The sequence below is a fragment of the Halictus rubicundus genome, chromosome 7 (genome assembly GCF_050948215.1).
Source record: "Halictus rubicundus isolate RS-2024b chromosome 7, iyHalRubi1_principal, whole genome shotgun sequence".
Taxonomy (NCBI): domain Eukaryota; kingdom Metazoa; phylum Arthropoda; class Insecta; order Hymenoptera; family Halictidae; genus Halictus; species Halictus rubicundus.
Window position 1 is genome coordinate 2866412 of NC_135155.1, and position 22580 is coordinate 2888991.

The 22580-nt window shown below is 42.4% G+C and overlaps 1 protein-coding gene across 3 annotated transcripts in view; it reads right to left on the reverse strand.

The window, feature by feature from the left end:
- Positions 1 to 22580, reverse strand: part of Egfr (epidermal growth factor receptor) — a 261244-nt gene that overhangs the window by 3323 nt on the left and 235341 nt on the right. For all 3 annotated transcript variants that reach the window (XM_076791257.1, XM_076791256.1, XM_076791254.1), the window contains 9 exons: positions 8153 to 8488; positions 5728 to 6112; positions 4410 to 5086; positions 4067 to 4196; positions 3188 to 3498; positions 2597 to 2898; positions 1301 to 2512; positions 471 to 870; positions 109 to 288 (listed from right to left, as the gene is read on the reverse strand). In XM_076791257.1, the coding sequence (XP_076647372.1) occupies positions 109 to 288; positions 471 to 870; positions 1301 to 2512; positions 2597 to 2898; positions 3188 to 3498; positions 4067 to 4196; positions 4410 to 5086; positions 5728 to 6112; positions 8153 to 8488 (3933 nt within the window). The remainder of the gene's footprint in view (positions 1 to 108; positions 289 to 470; positions 871 to 1300; positions 2513 to 2596; positions 2899 to 3187; positions 3499 to 4066; positions 4197 to 4409; positions 5087 to 5727; positions 6113 to 8152; positions 8489 to 22580) is intronic.

Consider the following 22580-nt stretch of genomic DNA (forward strand, 5'->3'; position numbering starts at 1 on the left):
AGGTCCCGTTAAAACCTAAAAAGAATCGTATGCACATGGACGAAGGGTTGGTAACTAAAATTTTTTGAAACGGCGTTGTTGGTAATTTACGATGAAGTTCGTAGTTACCTGCTGGCTTCGAGTCCCCTATGAGATCCATGTACTGCGTCGTGTTTGCTGGCAATTGCGGCGATGGCATTAAATAGTCGTCTTCATCTAATGGCAAGTCTAGCTTCAGGTTTCCTACTTGAGCCTGCTGGTGCACGGAGTTTACATCGCCGTCGTAACAATCATCCGTTACGTCGCAATCTGGAAAAGATAGTAACGCGAATCAGTTGGTACATTTCTCTACGCTGATTTTATTAGTGTGTAAAATGACTTATCGATAGCAGCGAGAGTTTAATGGATGTTCCCGGTGTAGGTAAAATGTTATATCCACGTAGAGCACGAAAGGTGTAGTTTTTCGATAAAGTGACCGAGCAGCCGCTTACCTCTGGCGCTGATCATTTTCAACGGGTCCGAACAGTATCTCGAACTGGAACTGTCGGATCCAACGGGGTGTCCACAGTGCCCGTTCGGTGGTGCGAAATGCGCGTGCTGGCCAGAATTTCCCGGCTCGTGAGACGCACTTCCGTTTCGATGATTCGCCCCGTACCTCAACAACTCTCTGTCCCAGTTCTGTTGATTTTGGGGGGTGGGAGAGTCGGCGGCGAGAGGCTTCCCATTGGGCCAGCAGGTTTTCACTGGCGTGTTCGGCGGAGAACCGGAAGTGTTGGACGTTGAAAGTCCGGGTGGAAGCGGGGCTCTAGATTTCGGCTGAAGGTACTCGTCTGCGTCCACCAACGCTTCTGGACCGTCCGATGCTAGATTCCGTATCATTTCCTTTTCGTCCTACAACAATTATATTATGACACGTTAGAAAGTACATACATGATACAGGGTTTTACAAATACAGAATCTCAAATTATTTCCTCTTACATCCAGTTGTAAACGATTTTCGTTCCACAAGGATATCTACTTTATATATTTATTATGCTGCCATTCGCCTGGATTATGATGAGTACCTTGCGGGTCTTTATGCAAAATAAAAGTCTCGAAGAATTTCAAGAAGTTGAAAGTTACGTGTCGACGTCGTCTAATTTTTCTGAACTTTCTATTATTTCAAATTCCTCCCACTCATTTTTCTCATAAATGCATAAGATCCGCAGAGTAGCGATAAGTCATTAGGAGAATATCATTACAAGACATTCCCAAAAACGGAAACTGTCTACGACTCGTGCTCATATTCCTCCAAGTCATAAGAAATAGTTGTATCACTAACCTGCAATGTATACGAAGGTAGTCTCATGTATTTGTCGCCCTTGATCGCGAGGTATCGACCAGGATCTCTGGACATCTTCGCGAATTCCTCTGCCAGTTCTTTGAAGCTGGGTCTGGACTCGGCGTCCAGCATCCAGCACTTGATCATGATCATGTAGACGTCGATCGTGCAGATTGACGGTTGCGGTAGCCTCTCGCCCTTCTCCAACAGTTCCGGCACGTTTCTAGCAGGCACATTCTCGTAGGGTCTGCCGCCGTAGGTGAGAACCTCCCAGATAGTCACGCCGAAGGCCCAGACGTCCGACTTGTGCGTGAACACTCGGTGCTGGATGCATTCGAGGGCCAGCCACTTGATAGGCATCTTGCCACCGGCAGCTTTGTACTGTTCCTCGTTGATGTCCAACAGTTTGGCCAGGCCGAAGTCGGTGATCTTGACGCAGTTCGGTGTCTGCACGAGAACGTTCCTAGCCGCAAGATCTCGATGGACCAATCTCCTCTCTTCCAAATAGGCCATGCCCCTAGCGATTTGCGTGCACCAATTCAACAGAGCCTTCGAGCCGATCTTGTCCTTGAACGTGCGCACAAAGTCCAGCAGGCATCCCAGCGGCATCAGTTGGGTAACGAGCATCATCTGCGACGTCATGCAGACAGCCAACAGCTGAAGCAAGTTTGGGTGTTCCACGCTGGCCATGATGTACGCTTCGTCCAAAAACTCCTTAGACGTGTTCGCTCCCGTGCCGTCGTGCAGAACCTTTATAGCCACCGGTATCTTCACGTTCTCTCCTTCGGGTACCCAGACACCCTTGTAGACATTCCCGAATGCTCCGTAACCCAAAATTCCTCCTTTTCGCATCTCCTCCTCTTTGATGATACGCAGTTTCGCCAGATTCGGCTTTACGCCGGTCGGTCGAAGAGGCTCGTTGTCGTCCAGTCCTGTTAGCGCCATCGTCATCTTCACGGTGTTCTCCTTCGCTTTCGCCCGGATGCGCCAGAAGTACATGATCAAAGCGGTAACCACGATGAACACTAGCGTGAATACTACCACGCCAGCTAAGATAGCTGGTTGGAGTTCGTTGTCCACCTGGTATCCGAGACCCACGGTCTGCAGGGAGCAATAAGGCTCGCTGTCCACCGGGAAGATCTTATGGGGGTACTCGGGGGGACACGTCTCCGTGCAGTTGAAAGCCGTCGCGTTGCCGTCTATGTCTGCCTCCTGGAAAACGGTGAAACAGATTAGTACCGTTTATAAAAACGTCTTAAGCTATTCAATCTATTGCACAACAGACACGGCGCTTACCAGATGAATCTTATAATTCCGACATTTGTAGCACTGATTAGGGCCTCGACCGAAGCAGCCACGGCATTCGCTGAAGCACGGTATGCAAAGCTGGGTGTCGGCATCCGCGAAATGATCCGCGGGACACTCGTCCTCGCACTGTTCCCCTCTTTTGAATTTCGTACACTCCTGGCACACATGTTCGTGGAACCCGTAACCAGTGCATTTCTTGCAGCGGGTGTGACACTTGCGACACACGGCTTTTCCGGCTAGAGGCTTCAGAGGACCTTGCTCTTGAGGACTTACCCACTCGTAGTAGTGACCTGCAACAAACATGCCCATTATTTCCTGGGAGTTCTAAATTTCTGGTTGAGATGAACAACTTTTTTCTTCGATTTCTAACACGATTCTTTCGACCGTCGTTCATCCATTTTTCGTATATCCCTAACTCAAGAGGATATTCATAGGTTTGTTTCGGGAACACATTTTGAAGGTCTTGAACTATGAGAAGATATAAGAAATGGATTTTTCTGATCAGTTAGTCTAGAACACCCTTCGAATAAATGGCGGTGGTTCCATCAAATATTTGAGCAGTCGAAGGGAGCCACTCACCGTCGGGACACGATTCCCCTTTCTGCAAACAGCCTTCAGGTACATTGCCGTTCATGATCGCCTTATCGCAGCTGTGGCATCCATTAGGGCCGATGTTATTCTCGGGTCCTTCGCAGCCACCCACGCAATTCCCGTGACAGTCCTTGCAGACGCCGTTGTCGTTATACTTCGAGGACGGGCATTCGGGCACGCAGAATGGACCGTCCCGCGCGTGTTTGCATTTCGTGCAGTGCTCCGCGTTCGGTCCGGTGCAAGTGCCGTCGCATTCCTCGTGGCACAGCTTACAGGTCTTCTCGTCTGCCTGGTAAATCCTGGAAAAGACCGGAGGGGAACGTTCGTTACCGCGTCGCCGGATTATTTCTGTCTAGCGATCGAAAACAGTGCGAGGCCACAGACATATTAGGTTGGCAAACAAGTTCCGACCTTCATATTTTCTTGAACAGAATTATTTCATAAAATTCTATAATTAACACGTAGGCTGCCGAGTTACAGTACCAAAAAATCCAACGATGTCGTAGTAGCTTAATTTAATGTGACCGAAACTGGGAAGTTAACATTTATCACAGCGATACTTTCTTTAATCCTTCTGCATAGTGCGAATACCGAAAACATTTATTCTGCTATACATATAGTACGTCCATTTTCGACCAGCTTCCAGCGAATAACACCTTCATACAACCACCAAATGCACAGCAAGGTCGCGAATTTAGTTGCCAACCTAATTCAAAGCGAGCAGAGCTTAGATATTTCCCCAGGCGAATTTACCTTCGTTCCAGAATCTGAGGTAGGCGAATTTAATACGAAAAAAGTGACACACGTTATTGAAGAATTTCGTAGGTTTTTGTTGTTGTATGATATTATATTGGAGATTATATTTACCCTGGCGCGGTACAATCTTGGAGGCAATCGTTCCCTAGAATGAAGTTCTTGCACGACAAACACTGCGCCGGACCGGGACCCCAACAGCCCTCGTCGGAACACTGCTCGTCGCACACTAATCCATCTTTGACTGCAATTAAAAAAAAACACACTAGGTTAGTTTGTGCTCAAGGTAAAGATTAAATGCCTAACTTATTTTTACAATAATAAGAAGACATCTATCATTAGTGAAACCGGTCATTTGACCGGTCGTGGTTTAGTGTTAAAGAATCAAGGTTCACGGAACTAAAATCGAGTATGGTTAGAAATTCGAAGAAAACAGAGAAGTTCGAAGGGTACTTACTGCATTCGGTCTCGTTCCGATTATTGGACAACAAGCTCTCGTGTTCCGACGACTTCTTGATCCTCGTCCAGTTGATGCTCTGCGCGTAACAGAGGTTCTTGTTCTCCAAAATGGCGATCGATCCCGAGTAGATTTTCTTGAGGGAGCTGAGGCCGAACGAGACCAACGATGTTTTCACGATGTAAAGCGAGGCGAAGTATTCCGTGAGGGTTCTGCCGCCGATCATCTCGAGGTTCCGGAAGTAGGAGAGATTCTTGAAGTCTTTGTGGTCACCTTGGATGTTCAGGAACCCGGTGATCTCTTTCAGCGTGCTGAACACCTCGAGCTTGTCGGGGTGCATCTTCTCGTACCGTTTGCCGAAGCTGAAGTTCAGAAAGACGTGTTGGAAGCCTTGAAAGCTTTGGTCCAGGATGGTGATCGATCCCTCGATGATCGTGCAGTCCTTGAAGCTGTCGATGTTCCCGGAGTGTACCTTCTCGACACCTTTGCAGGTTTTTGGACAGGGGCCATCACAGGGCACGCATTCTCCGTTCAAAGCCTTCTTTTTCGGCGGGCAGGACCTTACGCAAGCGCCGTTGTCCTTTAAGAGGTGCTCCGGACACTTTCTCACGCAAGTTGCACCATACGCGTATTTTCCGTCAGGATTAGCTTCCCACGAATACGTCGTTGGATTGTACCTGAAACCATCGACGTTTCAATACCGAGTCGTAAACATTGTGGACATTCGATCCTTGGCCGCGGTCGAATCGGCGCGGCGCGAGCAAGATTTATCGATAATAAGTGCGCCATTGTGAACCGACACACTATTTTTCCATTGTGTTATTTAAACTCGAGAAACACACCGTATGCCGACGTGGGCTAGTCAGATCGATCGCCGTTTTGCGATCGAGCTTAGCGGTGAAGTAGTTTTCAGCGCGGATTCGAATAAACAGAGTTACGTTCTATTCATATTTGTTTGCACTCAAACTGATTTGTATGTTATCTCTAACAAATACATTCTTTGAAACCCTAACAGGTATTTTTTCGCGATTAACTTTAAAAGGACACTTCGTTAAGAGGCCTCCGAGCGTGATAAAAACGACAACGTGGGTTCAATTAAAGTAATTTCCAATAAGCCGGAAAAAATCAACGATTTATAAAAATTAGCTTAACCAGCCTCGGTCTCTTCCCTACTTAAATTTCCGGAACGTTCCATCGAATCGCGCAATTAAACCACGATTAACCGGGGGAATGGAGGTAAATACAAATTTGTCTGCGAAAGGGGTGCGGTGGGGGGGATACGATAAAGTTCTTAATGACGGGACTGGTGCCTACTTACTTTTGCATGGGCGGGCATTCCTGCGTGCACACACCGTCGTCGAAGAAGTTTTTGCAGGCGAGGCAGTCGCTCTGTTTCGGGCCCGTGCAGCCACCGGCGCAAAAAAGATGGCAACACTCCCGCGGATTGGGCCCGAAGCACCTGCCCTGCCAACACTGCGGAGAACAGTTCGTTTTCGAGTACCTCTGGCAGTTCTCTGGCCCTTCGCCCCAGCAGCCCTGCTCGCAGCTCTTGTCGCACGGCGGGCAGACGCGCTCCGACGACGTGAAATTGTACACGTACGAGTATGTTCCGCTCTGGCCGGTGATTATTTCGTCCCAGTTGATCGAGCGAATATGGCAGAGGTTGTAATTGTTGTACATGCCCACGCTGCCGTTGAGAATGTCTGCGAACCAACGGTCCGATTAACTTTCGTTGCCGCGTTGTCGACGTTCGAACGCTAATAACCGGCTGCGGAACCGATACGCGTTGACACGCGTCACCGTTTAATTGCGCTACGTTTCGCGAACCAACGATTATTACTATGACTCTAGAGAATGTGCTGCCTCTCCCCGAGCGTTCAAAATGTTATCGCTAGAGAAAATAAATATTGTTTGCATCGCTTGCAAGAAAAAGTGGCCGCACAGAAGATTGGATCTTTCTTCAATAATTTTAGAAAGTTAAAAATAATGTACACTGCACGAAATTTCTATAAAGCCACCTACATTTTGGTGTATTTTTAAAAAATATAGAGAAATTTGTTACTTTTCAAATATCTATAACATTGTATACTGACTACTGAGTAGAGATATATACGCCACTCTCTCACAATTGTTTACATCTTCAATTTATTTACATTTTCGTCGAAGGCCGCGGAACGGGAGTGCGAAATTTCTATAAAGCCACAAAGTTTGTGGTTAGATTTTGTGTGGATAACACGTGAGTCTCAGCAAAGAAACTTTAATTGTAATTCAGATGTGCGTATTTATACTAAAATTGATTTTTAAATTCATAAAAATTGTATATATATTATATTTGTATTTATGTATTTTTATTAGATTGCCACGAGGCAAGTTGTTGACCAGTGAAGAGAAGGCATCCATTGATGCTTATAAAGATATGGGGTGTTCTAATCGATCAATTGCGAAAAAAATTAATAGATCGCGTACTTTAATAGATAATTATATAAATTTGGGCGAAGAATGTGGTAAGAAACACCCTACAGGTGGAAATAAAAAATTGACAAGAAGACAATATTCATTATTGATGAGGCTGGCAGCAAGGAAAACAAAAAGTGCAGCACAACTTCGAACTAAACTACAACTACCAATAACAACGAGGCGTGTGCAGCAAATTTTAAAAAGTTCAGGGCGGTTTAAATGAAAAAAATGCTCCAGAAACCAGCACTCAAAGAACGACACAACAAGCTCGTCTCGAATTTGCACAAAGACATATGTCTTGGACAGAAGAATGGAACAATATAATTTTCTCCGATGAGAAAAAATTTAACTTAGATGGGCCAGATGGTCACAAGTACTACTGGCACGATTTAAGAAAAGATCCTAACGTAGCAATGAGTCGTAACTTCGGTGCAGGCTCATTAATGATTTGGGCTGCGTTCAGAGCCAATAAAAAAACCCTAATCTGTCGAATTAACCACAAAATGAATTCGTCACAATATACGGAGCTGTTGGAGATAGTCTTAATACCGTTCACTGAAGAAATTGAGACTGACAATTTCATTTTTCAACAGGATAACGCCTCAGTTCATGTATCAAGAGAAACAAAGGAGTGGTTAGACAGCAGAAATATCGGGGTTTTGACATGGCCAGCTTGTTCACCAGATTTAAATCCAATTGAGAACCTTTGGGGAATACTTGCAAGAAAAGTATATGGCAATTGTAAACAGTACAACTCTGTTCCTGAGTTATGGACTGCAGTGAACGAAGCGTGGACATCGCTCGAAGCAGAAATTCTTCGTGCTTTGATTGCATCAATGCCTAATCGAATTTTCGACGTTATTCGAAAAAATGACAATTATACTAAGTATTAATTTCGAAATTTAGAAGAAATTTTTGTTAATATTGATGTTATCTATTTAAGAAACGTTTGGCTTTATGGAAATTTCGCAATTCAATTTTTGTTAAACTATATAATTTTACGTTTTTTTATAAATAAAGAATATACCTATGACTGCAAACATGTATATGGTTTCTTTTATTAATCCAAAAATGCTATGATGCATCAGCTTCTCATTACTATGACATAATTATAAGATTTCACCAAAAAATCAGGCGGCTTTATGGAAATTTCAGGCAGTAGATTAACACTCCAAAATTCTATCAACCTCGTTTTCATCATAAATTCATCACGCAATAAAAACATTTGCTCAAATTATGGGTGTGGGGGAGTATAAGCTTCCATACGCAGGGTGTCCCAAAATTACCTCTGAGGGCCGGCATCTCCAAGTTCTGCATCTGACACATCGTGACGAAGAGAGCGAATTCGGTGTCGTGAATGTTGAGCTTGAAGAGTGTTCGGCCGCGTATGATCTGCAGCCGCGGCAGGACGATCTTCCGGAGGTCCACGTGGCTGATAAGGACGTAGCCGGTGACCTCCCGAATATACTGGAGGAAGCTGAGGTCGAAGGTCTCGTTCTGGAGCCATGTGATCTCCAGGTTGCCGTCGACATAAGTACAGTTGGTGTACCGGTCTCGAAGATTCCGGTAGTGGTGTTGCTTATTAGACGGAACGGAGAGGCGGCCATTGGTCCCGATGCAGACTGTAACAAAAAACATGTTGACATTTTTTAGAAAACAAATCCAAACGTTATTTTATTCGATGCTACTATTTATTCGATTAACCCTGGAACGTTCATTATTTATTGACTTTCCGTTGACGATCTTCATATATAGTACTATTTTGTGAGATAACATTGTGTCGCAGTATAAATTTGACCTACCTAATATTTTAAAGAAAAACATGTACGGCCACGTATTTACGAGCGCAACGTTAACGTATCCAAGGTTGAACGAGAACTGAAATTAGTTGCAGGACGCTGGAAAATCTTTGTTTGGAAACAAGTGTACCCGATCGCAAGTCCGAGCTGTTTACCAGCGGGCGACAATGACGTTCTATGAATGACGAGTGAAATGTAAACACTCGTCGCGCGACTTCCGTGCGTCGACGACCCGCACATAGAATCATCGAGTGGAACGAGCCGAGATCGCCCACCCACATCGTCGAAAACGCTTCTCCCGATCTATAGATAGCTTTCTAAGGTTTAAAAGCGTGCGGTGCCGGTGGGCGAACCACTTCCATACACGCGAGTACGCCTGATTTCGTTGTACAACCAGGTACAGGGTGCTCCGATGATTCTTGCCGTGTTGACCATTTGTCGTCTCGTTACGAACGGCGAGAATCATTCGAGCTACTCTCACGTCGAGCAAACGAGACATACTAACACCGAGCAACTTATCCGTGCGCACCGCCATTTATTTTCGATGACTTTCCTGTTAAACGGCATTTTTACTGCGCTAAACGTGTTTCTTTACTATCGATCGCGAGGCAACAGTTCTACGTATTCTAAAATGGGAAAGCAATTCGTTTTTAATATTTAGTAGCTGCCCTCCTCCTACTTGCTTTCACTCGGGTAAATCTAGTACGATAAAAATCCACATTTATTTCAAAAATATTGAGAACTCGTAACTCGTACGACTCATCAGCTCTGTTTAACACTTTGACTGCCAAACTAGAAACCTAAAAAATTCCATAGAATCAAAGTAAGTTATTTAACGAAATAAAAATTGAAAAAAATTAAATGAATGATATCGAGCAGTCCTCCAACTTTCTTGCATTTTATACAACACAATCAAATTTGGTACAATTAATATATTAACACAAAAATTCATTTTAAAACCTGGACAAATAATTCCGTCAGCCACATATGGGTGGCATGGCAGTCAACGTGTTAAAGCGGAAGCAAGAGAGGTCGATACAAAGAGCCCTTCGCACAACTAGAATCTCGCGTACCCACTTTGAGTTCATTCGGTCCCTACACCGGTGGACAAATAAAGTAAGAATAGCCGAAATCGATTCAATCGAAAAACGTAATTGGGCCAATTATCATTGACGCGGCTCTCCGACCAGGCACTATCGGTATCATTCATAACTCTGCTAATAACCGGAACACCGATAGAAGGAGGGAGCGGTTGGCCGGGACCCGCTCACGCCTCGTGCAAAAACGGTTCTGCGATGATCGACAGACGTCGGAGCGCGGTCCGTTCCTCGATTCGGACTTCTTCATCTTTGCTTACGTCTTCGTTTTCGTCGGTGCCGGCGAGGCGGGTCGTCGGACCCGTCGGGTCGCGATCGCATAGTCGCACGTACCCGTTTCGTCTTTTCGGAGGCCGGTTTTGTCGGGTAACAACGCGGATCGCAAACGAAGTCCTCGTTGCGTTCCACCGGCGAAAAGGGCGGTCTTAATCTGATCCGGCGATCGGAATCATGGCGAAAATAATTGCGCAACGACATCCTTCTTGCGCCGGGTTTGTTGTGGGCCGAACGGAGGGGAAGGGGGCACGGAAAAGAAGCGCCCGAAGACAGGAACCGGGTCCTGGTATTTTCTGCCAGCCAGATGCTCCGTCCTCGAGGAAGACGAATGCAGAACGTGCGCACCGACCGCGGCGCCACGAACTTCGAGAATGCGGATCGACGGTGCATTCGGATCTGCATCGGCCCACCGCACCGGGTTGCATCGGTCCCCCAACGAGCTTACTGGTCGGCTGCGTTTCCAGCCGGCCCCCGGTCGAAGATTAATATCCTAATCGACGTGCAAGGTAAGAAAGAGTCGCGTTTCTTATGGGAGGAATCGGGCCTAGCCTCTGATTGCGAGGCATGCTCTCTCTCGCCGGGCAAAAAGTTCATTAGGGTTATTAAATTTGTCGGCGTTCGGCCCTTGGTACCCTGTCGCGACGCGTCGTCTTGTTGCTCCTCCTGCGAATTCCTTGCTGTATTGGTATCGCGATACGTCATCTTGTGGGAATGGCGCTTCGATCCAGGACGACCTCTCGGTGAGATTGGATTCCGGTATAGTTAAAGATCGAGTTAGGAGAATGCAGTTTCACACCCATTTCCACATGTCTTTTGTCATCTATTAATGGTTCGAGGACCAGAATTGTAGTGTTTGCATCCATTTTCAAGTTTATTTGATATTATTTGAGAAAAATCATTTTTTTCCGAGCTACTGAGGCAGCTTTTGTCCACAAAGATTTGATTTTTAGCGTATCGAAAAATAAAATACTCATCTAGTTCTCGAAAATGTAAAAGAATCGTCAAACTAACAACCAGAAAATTACAGGCAATATTAATTTTCTAGTTTCGAAAGTGTCTGGACGATGAAGTTTATTACCGGTCCAGCGAAAGAAATATAGCAGCTCCTGGAAGGCTTGAACGCGGTAAGGATTTCATTCGGAACAATTTAAAAACGCTTCGAGTGTCTCCACTGGTCGAGGTGGACGCTCCGAGGCGATTATCCGCGTGTTTCTACGAAAATTCCTCGGTGTTCACATACCGAGGGACTAATTAGCGGAGTTTGCGCGTACATAACGTCACCGGGCTGCGATCATGGCTGTTCACGTTGCCCGGGGACGCGATGGCGGCGGTAGTGGCGGCGGCGGCTACGTGTAAAACTAGTCGGAGGGCGACTTCCGCTAACTGGAGGCGCCGTCGGTTTCCTTTTCAGGCAACGCAGCACAGCGGTCTGAACTCTCCTCTCATACATCTCCTCGACTCGTCTGTCCGTCTGTTCGCTCGCTATTTTACAACAGAATCGTTCCTTCTCCCGTTCTTCCCTTTTATATTCCGCTGGACGTGTGCGCCTCGTTCCACTTTGCTCCGTGACGAGCAAAATGGCGATGCGATGGAAACTCACGGGGCAGAAAGAGCGTAAGGAACGCTCGTTCCGAACCCTCCGGGGACGTGTCGATCATGTTTCTCTTCTTCTTCTTCTTCTTCTTCTTCTTCTTCTCCTTCTTCTTCATCTTCAGCGACGTTTCCTCGGAACTTTTCCGCTTTCGCGCTCTAGGATGATTAACGTTCAACCTCGTGAAATTAACTCTTACTGAAACGTTTCATTAAAATCAACTTTTCTGCGGAAGGTAATCCGAGGGGAAATGCCCGAGGTCTCTTATTAAATTTATGAAAAATTGGTACACACGTTGCTATTTCAAAGCAGTATAGCTTTTCGACCTTAATCGTACGCTGTAAAATACATAGCACTAAACGAACAAGGACAGCCGACGCACCCGAATGACAATTTCCGCGTATAACTGCTTCGAGGTAAGAGGCTTGTATATCTGCAATATGTTTAACCCTTTGCACTCCTATGTCGAGTGTGACTCGACATTAGTTTTTATCTCAGGAGCTCCATTGTCGAGTCCCACTCGACATTATTTCATGTCCAAATAAATAGATGTCGCGCACACGTTACCGACGCTCTTACCGACTCGGTTTATTGTTATTATTATTATTAAGCGAGAGAAAACTTACGTAACTTACATCAACCTGCTCGGAGTTTGAAAACTGTATAACTGTCACCCTCTAAATATTTACGATGAATGAAAGGCGCGAAATAAATAAGGACAAATAGAAAAATAGAAAAGAATTTGCTCAAATAGAAAAATACCTGGAGGAAGGAGAGAAAGAGATTTTTGTGAAACTTGCGAAAGAAAACCAGGATTGCATCCTGGAAATTGTTTCAAAAGATTTCATACTCTTGAAAATTTCAAAATACGATAATAGTGTAAATAAAACTGGTGTTTAAGTGAATTTGTTTCATCCTTTATTTATTTAAATTGCCTTATTTTTTAGTTAAAGTAAACGAAATTGAAATAAAATTCGGAGTGCAAAGGGTTAAGCAAAGAACTTGCGTCAATCGCTTTTACAGAAGTCGGAGTAAACAAGAAAAATACCCGTCTTTCTAGCTAATAACCTACTACAGTTGATAAGATAAGACTTTCGTTTTCTTACAGCACAAAATAGCTAATTTTCTCAAAGTCTCGTGGACATTACATGGTTCCGTCTAATGTGTATGAATTTTCATTTCTCCTTACAGCCACGGATATTCTTTCTTCTGGACCAGAGAATGCGTTCTCTGTTTAAAGACAGAATTTTCAGTCCGAGATTAGGAATTCTGAAAACAATGGTCCAGTAATGATGCCGAAGCTGAGAAATTCCGAAAATACGGGTTTTTAGGAGGTTTCCAGGTAACTGAATCGCCAAGCGATAGTTAGAGCCGCGTCGAGGATGGCCCGTGGTGCATCGCAGAATTAGAGTTACGGCTGAACCATGATAAAAAGAAATAGTATTCGCGAGGTAACCGAATGGGCGTTTAGACGGCGAGAGGAAAGTGGTGGTTGAGTTGAGAAGTGTCGGTCGAGGTCGGCGAGACAACACGTTTTCTCTTCCATACCACGATCGCTATGAAATTCATCGGGCAATTTTTTTACCCTGTGGCTAGGGGGCTGTAGAAACGTGGCAATTATCTTCGAGAACGGGGTTACGAAAATTACTGGGCGAACCGCTAAGCCGGAATTAAAATTCTCCCAAATTTACGAAGACTGCACGCTTCCGAAAGACAATGGCGATATCAATTACGGGTTCAGGCGCGAATTCCCCAATTATTTAAAGGGTTCTAAGAAAGTTTCTCGGGCAGTCTGGCTTTACGCAAAATGTCTTTGCGATTTCAAGTTGTTATCGCGAAATCTGTCTTCTCTTTGAAACTGTGCAGTGTCTGTTTATTGCTTCAATATCTTGTACAAGTTCCACTCATAATTTCCAAAGATTTCATTAACACCAGTTTTATCTGACATTTTACTGAACTTAAATTGCTCTTCGCAGATGGATATAATTCGCGAATTTACTCACAGAACTCATGTGTGCACGTGTACTTCTTACCGTGAAAAAGTATCCTTTCTTCTGTGCAGTGATTAACCGTAATATGATCTACATTAAAAACTGGAAGTTACTCGAAAGCGCTTGGAGCTACATATTCCTGCCAGGTTTATTACCTTTTATAATTCATTAAATTGGTAAATTGAACAATTTAGACTCAGAGTGTTATATTGTTGGCATGAGTATAATGGCAGTTGGTTACAGTGTGCCCGAGATCCTGAATAATTATGCAAATTATTGCGATAGGCGCCTATTAGCTTTTCAAGTGTATGCTATATGCAGCGTGTTCGGTTTAAATATGCGCCCTGAATTATATCTTAAAGGTCGAGCCTTTCAAAACAAATCACTCGTTCGAAAGTTAGCGGTTCTGAACGAAAATTACAACTGTAAAACCGATCTTTGTATTTTTTAAGTATTCTTGAAAAATGCAAAATGTTGACTCGAGAAAAGCGCTTTTAAAGATTATTTGGGAAACATTACGAATTCTAGCTGAAGATTTTGTAAAAATATTTCTATAGACTTCAACTACAAGATTTTAGAAAAAATGAAGACAAATAAAATGAATTTTCCCATCAATTCAGGTTCACGTTCAGGTTTGTCACGCAGCCTTCACATTTGACAAATAAATTTAACATTGGGAAAGCAACTTTCACTGTATTTTTTTCGTAATTCAGATTGAACGTAATTTAAAAAAAATTTTAATTACATATCGTCCAGTACACCAATCCACCTAGCTTGGCAGAAAAACTGAAGTGGTTTGGTCGATTCATAAAAAAGTGATTGCGTGCCATCAGTTATGAGATTGTCTGTATATCGAGACATTACTGTACTTTTAGTTCGACTTCGCCTAATTTCTCGAGCATTCTAGAGCCACCGCTCGAAAGACCGATCGTATCCGCGATCGACGAATACCTGGATCGCTTCGAGGTCATGCATAATGTATCGTGACACGGAAGCCTGTCTGCGCCGGGCAATTCGCGATCGTCGGGGAAGAAGCCATCGCCACGTGGACTCGCCAATGAGTGAACCCGCGTGCAAAAAGCTGGACGACGCCGCGCCGCTCGTGCATGAGACGCGACGAGAAGGCCGGACGCGAAACCGAAATCCCGTGGCGAGACTTCTTTTGTGGCCCGAAGAGTTGTGCGTCCGCGAAGCGAAGGTCCGCCGCCGTGCCGGCCCTCGACCACCTTCTAGGATACGAGCAAGCCGATTTTTATGCGGCACTTTAGGAGGCCATTAAAGGGCTAAAGTAATACGAAATAACCGCACGCCGATGGCAGAGCGACGGCGTCGGCGGCGCCGGCATCGCCGTTTATTTCGCCTCGTAAACATCGATGCGCGCCGTGGCGAGCCCGGGGAGAGGGCACCTTGGCCCCTGGGGCCCCCAGACCCTGGATCCTGGGCCCAGCCTGGCCGATCGGGATCTCTCTCTCTCTCTCTCTCTCTCTCTCTCTCTCTCTCTCTCTCTCTCTCTCTTCTCGTTGGTGCCCCAGCGCCGAATCAGTGACGGAATAAAGACCGGGTATCGTAAACGCGCGAAATAACCATCGGGGCCCCGATCGGTTCCTTCCGAGGCGCAGGGCCCCGGGAAAAAAATCACTGGGCGAGAGGAGATGCCACGCCGCGGCCGTCGAGCAACGAGAGAAAGGGGGGCTCGCTCGGGGTACGGGGGACGACCGGGTCTGGAAGCTCCGAGGGGAAACAATAATTTAGGAACACCGGTCCAGGCGAGAGGCTGAACGCCCAGGAACAATGGACTCCTTCCACCTCGAAGGTGAAGCTCTCTCCCTCTATCTCTCTCCCCGTCTCTCTCCCTTTCTCCCGTCGTAGCGCACCGAACACCGAGACACTGATTCTCTAATAAAAGTCACGATGTAAACACGAGTTTGCCATCCTCTTGCCGGAGCGCGAGCGTTACGAGCGCTGCCGGCTGACTCCTGACACCGGCGGGCAACGCTCGGCCCTCGATAAAGGGTATAGAACGCTTTGTTGCCGCTTTATTCGACTCTCTGTTGCGCGAGAATTAATGCGTATGACGCGGCTGCGTACCCTTTGTCCGTTCCGGACCAACCCAGTTTACGACCCACCGAGCCAGATATTTTTCTGAGCGCTTCCGAGGATTCGACCGCTCGCCGATGGGAAATTTAATGCGGATATTTTTAACGTTGCTTGCTCGGATACGTTAGAAGCTGTGTCTCTTTATTTTTTTTTTCTTTAGGGAATCCTGGATGCGGTTCAAATTTTGATTGCTATGTACAAAGGGTGGTCGAAGTATTGGAACCACTTGCATAAGTTGACCATTTTATATTAACCCTTTGCACTCGAGTGGTGACTCTGAAGCACCACTAGAAATTATTGTGGCATTATTTCAAAGAAATTACAAAAAGTTTTACAAAATATTTGTTACATTACAAAATTTCTAATTAATAGATTACTAAACATTTAAATATTATATGTGGTAATCGGATCAGTTTCGTATCAATAAAATGAAAATATTCTAAGACGGAAGAAAAATTTAGTTTTAGAATGAAAATAGCGCGAAAATAGCGAAGGGTTAACCCTTTGCACTCGAAGCCATTACCAACTCCAAAACGAAGCCTATCTTCCGAACTAGAATATTTCCCTTCTCTATATATTTTTTTTCATGTTGTACATACGAAAATGGGGCAATGTACACGTACAATACTGAAGTGTTTAGTAATTTAAATACAGACAAATTCAGTAACGTAAAAAATATTTTTAATAACGATACAGCAACTTTTAGTGGCGCCTTGCAGTCGCCATTCGAGTGCTAAGGGTTAAAATAATCAATTTAAATTTTCACATTGGAACTTATACTATGAAAATGTATTTTTAAACAAAATCCTGTGGTGCATGTTAACTCTCTCAGCTAAAACCAACGGTAACAGTATATTACTCGGACTGTTCCGACAGGAAAGAGTTAAACCTATTGTCGTGATCCCGGAAGGAGAAAGTCTTTCGTTCTTAGTTGATTTCTTTATTTTGTACAATTAGTGTCACGATGCGTTCGGTTCGAAGTGCGAATGAATTCTGAGCTGGTGATGCAAGGAAAAATGGGGAGAAGGATGACTTTAGGGTAGGAGAATTATGGGGGAGGAAAAGTGAAAGTCGGAAACAAGTCAAGGGATGGTCGCTGGAGAGGATGTCTGGTTTTCGTCTATTTCAAGGATGGCTAAAGTCTTGTTGCGATTTGGTTCTAAGAAGAGAAAGTAGAGAAGGAAAGGGTGGGGAAGAGTGAGAGGACGGAGAGGACGGTTGACTTTTCTATGGGCGACGAAAACTCAGTTCCGGAAGGTGATTTATTGGGTTCGGGGCCCTTATGGTTAAAACGGCGTAGGCTAGGGTAGGTATGATCGTAGGAGTGTGAGAGTATCTGACACCTCCCTCCTGTAGATTAATTTACGGATATCAAAACGTGAATTAATTAGATTCTATCGCTGCGGTCGACATTATAAACGTGGTACGGTAAAAATTAGTAATACGGAATGACAATAATATCTAGCAATAATTTTACATTAATGATATTGGTTTACATAATGATAGTATTAGTAAGTAGTTCGCATGTGAAAGATTATGAATGTGTAGATATTAATGCGTGGAAAAGTTTATATGTGCTAAATAGGTAAATGATCTAATCTAAATATTGTTAGTAGGTCGAAAATTATAATTAATCTTAATTACGTATACTAGCAAAAGAGAACGGAAAGCAAATTTTTTTTTTTTATTAACGAGTTTGTAAATTAGGGATGCGGATGATATAACGCAAGGATAATAAAATTAACGCAATGATGTCAATATTAAACTATAAATACGGATCGCGATATGATGTAATCTTATCTATAATATATATATATATATTTTTATTATTATTAATGAATCGCAATGGGATTAATCCATATTTACGGAAGGGGTACGGGATGATGATCTTCTTAGTCCATGTGGTAAGGTCGGCTGGATCGAGGGATCAACTTGGCGGTAACCATCAAAATTATGGGTTGAGCGAGGGTCAAATTCCCTCTCTTCTGACTTGGCCCTGTATTCTTCTTCCAGAATTTGTGACAACTGTGTCCTCGTCACAGGTGCAGTGTTGATGTTCGTGTTGATTACTTTGAAGCAGCAGGTATCCTTTATTGATTTTGATTCCTTAGCGAAACACAGGTGTCTCATTGTAGGCCGCAGTAATCCACAGTAGCGTAAAAGGTTGATTATAAGTATCAATCCGACAATGGATATTGTGACACTTAGTAGAACCGTGTGCCATTGGTTATGGTAGATGGTTGTCGGTTTTTTTAGTTGTTCTTGTAGGAGAGTATCCAGTTGAGTAACTTTGTGATTTAGATATTTAAATTCTTCTGTTCTCGTATTTGTGATTTTGATTGGTGTCAAACGTACTGGCGTAATTATGGAATTCCCGTGTGTTTTGGGACAGCAATCATCTTCAACGATGTTGTGCGGTGTTGAATTATGACTACGATTTGTAGTGACTTTTTCTGACGGTTCCAAAACTATTGTTTTTGTATAACCCTTGCATTGGGGTTGAAGTCGAATAATTCCGGCGGATGTTAGTTCGACGTCTTCAATATGTGTCGGAGAGCATGTCAGAGTTAATTGTAAAGGATGCACGGCGGTAAAGATCCATTCGTTGTTTTGGATGTAGTGCCACATCTCGAAATCAGGTTCGGTTGTATGAATCTGACACGATGATGGTATTCTCTTGACAGTGGAGGTGAGTAGCGTTGACTCGCATGTTGGTTGTCCAGATGTTCGAGTCACGTGGTTGATGGAACAAATGCGTTCACCGGTATCGACTGATAAACATGCTTCGAGATTTTGAAGCAATGTGTAATACACCTTATTTGTACTCAGTAAGATGTAGGGAGAACTCGGTTGGATATATGAGTAGGTATTTGAAGGGTTGAGAGGAGCAGGGAACGGTAACATTTCGTAGAGCTCGTAATGTGTTTCCTCGATTAATGGAATTTTAATATTGAATATTAATATATTATTGATACAGACAATGTTTAATTGATGCAATTTTTCGTACTTGTATATGTTGGAATATGTTAATGCAATAGGCCATTTCAATCCTTCTCTGAGAGTAATATTGTTCAATTCATGGAGTAGGTTTTGAGGGGTGATTATCTGTGGGTGTAATATGTTATGAATTCCTAATGTGATAGAATAGATAATCGTGTTGTAGTAGTCATCTAGTTCCGAAGATATTTGTGATAGAGAAAATATTTGTTCGAGAATGAGATGTCGTTTAAAAATATCGTTAAGGTAATTAGTGGTTAAATTAGAAAAGTTATTGAATAGTTTGATGTTTTCATTAAGTTTATCCTCATCAGCACGGAGGTTTTGAATAGATGAGTTGAAATTTTGGATGGTGTTGCTAATAATTGAGATTTGTTGTTTCATTAATAACTGGACATTTCTGTTTTCAAAGGTAGTTGAGTCTATTGTTTTCTTATAAAATTCGACGTCCTCGATACTAGGAGTGCCGAATAGCCAACGTAGAATATAAGCAGTGCTGTCAAATAATCCTCTTTTTGTTATCGTTTTACCTTTAATTGATTCGTTGTTTATCATGTACTTTAAAGTTTCAATTTTATCCTTAATTACTGAGATACGCGATTGTATAGTTTGAAGAGATTGGTGACAAAAGTACTCATTATCATTATGAAGTATTTGTGTGGGTTTATTTGCACACATATTTAAAGATTTCGTATAAAATCTAAAAAGTTGGTCGTATCGTCGTTCTGCGATTGTAAGATTGATATGAGTCAATAAAGTATATTGCGAGTTTGATAGTTTTATGCTGCCTACATGGTTGTAATATAATCCTACGTTATTATTTATTTTAAAAATTTCATAATAGGGTTTAATTGTGCGAGGATAGGTGGGAGTTAGTGAGAGGAGTATTAGCAATGGTAGCGTGAATCGAGAATAATAGTTCCTAATCATCCTCATTGCCTGAAACAAAAGGTTTCAGTAAATTAGTATGGTATGTGATTAGTTTCCTATTCTTTAGAATTTGAACTGTATTATTAGGATTAACCTTTGTTATTTTGTAGGGGCCTTTATAATTAGGCGTAAGTTTTTTGTTTAATCCAGGGGTATTTTGTTTATTTAAAATATATACTAAATCATCGATGTTGTATTTGTGTAAAATGATTCTGTTATCATAATAAGTTTTTGATTTTGTTTTGGACTGTATTAAGTTATCTCTTGCTATTTTTTGTGTATGATTTAATTTTTGTTTCAAATTAACTACGTAATCGTCGTAAGAATAGTTGAGTGTAGGTTCCTGAGTTATATTACTCGGTAAATATGGTTTGTTTCCGAAGAGTATTTCGTATGGAGAAAATCCGGTTGATTTATGTACATGCGTATTGTATGCTAGCATTGCAAAACTTATGTATTCGTCCCAATCGGTTTGTTTGTCATTAATGTAATGTTTTAAGTAATCTTTTAAAGTTAAATGCGATCTCTCTAGAGCGCCATTAGTCTGAGGGTGATAAGGGGAAGATACTATGTGTTTGGTGCTGAATAGTTTAGTTAGATCTTTTATTAAACGTGACATAAAATCAGTTCCTTGGTCGGTGAGTATAGATCTAGGAATTCCGAATAAGGTTATAAATTTCGACAATTCTCTGGCAACGGTTTCAGATTCATGATTCGGAATAGGAATAGCATATGAGAATTTTGTTAAGTCGTCTTGCATAGTGAGTATAAAACGATTGTTGTTTAAGGTTTGCGGTAAAGGTCCGACAATATCGATTGCAAGTTTCTCAAAGGGTTTATTGGACGTAGACGTGATTTCCATTGGAGCCTTAGAGGGTCGGAAATTGGTTTTATTTATTTGGCAAGAGGGGCATTTCTTTATATAATTTTTTATGTCTTTCTTCATTGAGTCCCACTTATAAAATTCCTTGATTCTTCTATATGTTCTAAGGAAACCTGAATGACCAGCCAACTTGGAATCATGATTTTCTTGTAAGATTTGTATGATTTCGTCTTTTGTTTTAGGAGTGACGCGTTCAGTATCTAAGATAATAGGTGTAATATTCGTATCCTTGAAAATATAATATATAATTTCACCGAACATGCTTTTTTTAATATTTTTATTATTAATTGTAACATCGTGGATATAAAGATTTCCGGAATAATTGTTTTCTTGCAAATGTTTATTCAAAGTTTGTAGTGAGTAAAATATTTCTTTATATTCTAATTTATCGAAGTGAAATGCTTTACAAATACAGATATATGTGGTTTGCGTGTCGTTAACGAGTTTTATACATGAGTACAGGTCATCGGGTTCTTTGCTTTTGGACATGTCGTATTTGTTTCGTAACGCTTCTGAAAATAAATTGCTCTCGTCTAAATCTTTCGAATAAAATAAGACATTTGGGAAATAATTAAATTTGTCACAGGGAATAGATTTGATTTTTGGGATGTCCAGATTTTTATAATGATATTGTATAAAACTGTCGAAAGGTTGGCTATTTTGAATGACATTTATTAATGGAGCGCGGGATAGCGCGTCCGCATTCGAATTGAGTTTTCCTGGTTTATACGTAATTTCATAATCGTAGTCTTCTAATTTCAGTCGCCAACGTAGTAGTCGACTTCCCGGGTCTTTGCAATTGAATAGCCAGGTAAGCGGTTTATGGTCTGTTACGATACAGAACCGTCGGCCATACAGGTAGGGCCTAAAATGCCTAACACTCCAAACAATAGAAAGTAACTCCTTCTCTGTTGTACTGTAATTCTGTTCACTCTTATTTAGGGTACGAGAAGCGTATGCAATTGGTAAATCTTTTCCGATAGGACCTTGGCTTAGTACAGAACCGATTGCATAGTTAGAGGCATCGGTGGTAAGAATAAATTCTTGATTAAAATCGGGATATTGGAGAATTGGTTGTGTTGTTAATATTTGCTTAAAATTGTCGAAAGATTTCGTTTGTTCGGAGGTCCATTCGAAAAATGTATCCTTTTTTAATAAAATCGTTAATGGTTTAGCGATAGCAGCAAAATTATGTATGAATTTTCGATAGTAGCCGACAAGGCCTAGGAAACTTTTGATATCTTTTTGATTTTTAGGTGTAGGAAATTTAGCAATGGCATTAATTTTGTCAGGATTTGGTTGGACACCCTTGTCCGATATAATGTGGCCTAAGTATGCCACTTCATGTCGCATGAATTCACATTTATCAGGTTGTAGTTTTAAATTGTTTTTTCTTAAACGGTCAAAAATGGATTTCAATTTTATTGAATGTTCCTCGATCGATGATGCATAAATGACGATATCGTCAAGATAAACGAAACATTGGAGACCTTGCAAACCAGTTAGGATTGAGTTCATTAGCCTTTGAAAGGTTGCAGGAGCGTTTCTTAACCCAAAGGGCATTCTCGTGAATTCATAGTGTCCTAGAGGGGTGGTGAAGGCTGTTTTCTGTTTGTCGGATTCTCGCATCGGAATTTGGTGAAACCCAGATGCCAGGTCTAGGGTTGTAAAATATTTTGAATGTCCTAGTTGGTCTAAAATATCCTCGATATTGGGTAAGGGATAGGCGTCACCGATTGTAACGTCGTTTAGGCGTCTATAGTCAATTACAACTCTCCATTTTCGTTCACCGGAGGAATCCGATTTTTTTGGTACTATCCATAAGGGGGATGACCATGGAGAAGTAGATGGTTGTATTATTCCTTGTTTTAACATTTTATCTATTTGGTTGTTTACTTCGTGTTTGTGAATTTCCGGGTATCTATATGATTTAGTATAAATGGGAGTAGGATTAGTTAAGTTAATTTCATGTTCCATAGTATTTGTTACAGTTAATATATCGTCGGAAAGATGAAATATATCGTAATATTCTTTACAAATATTTAAAATTGAT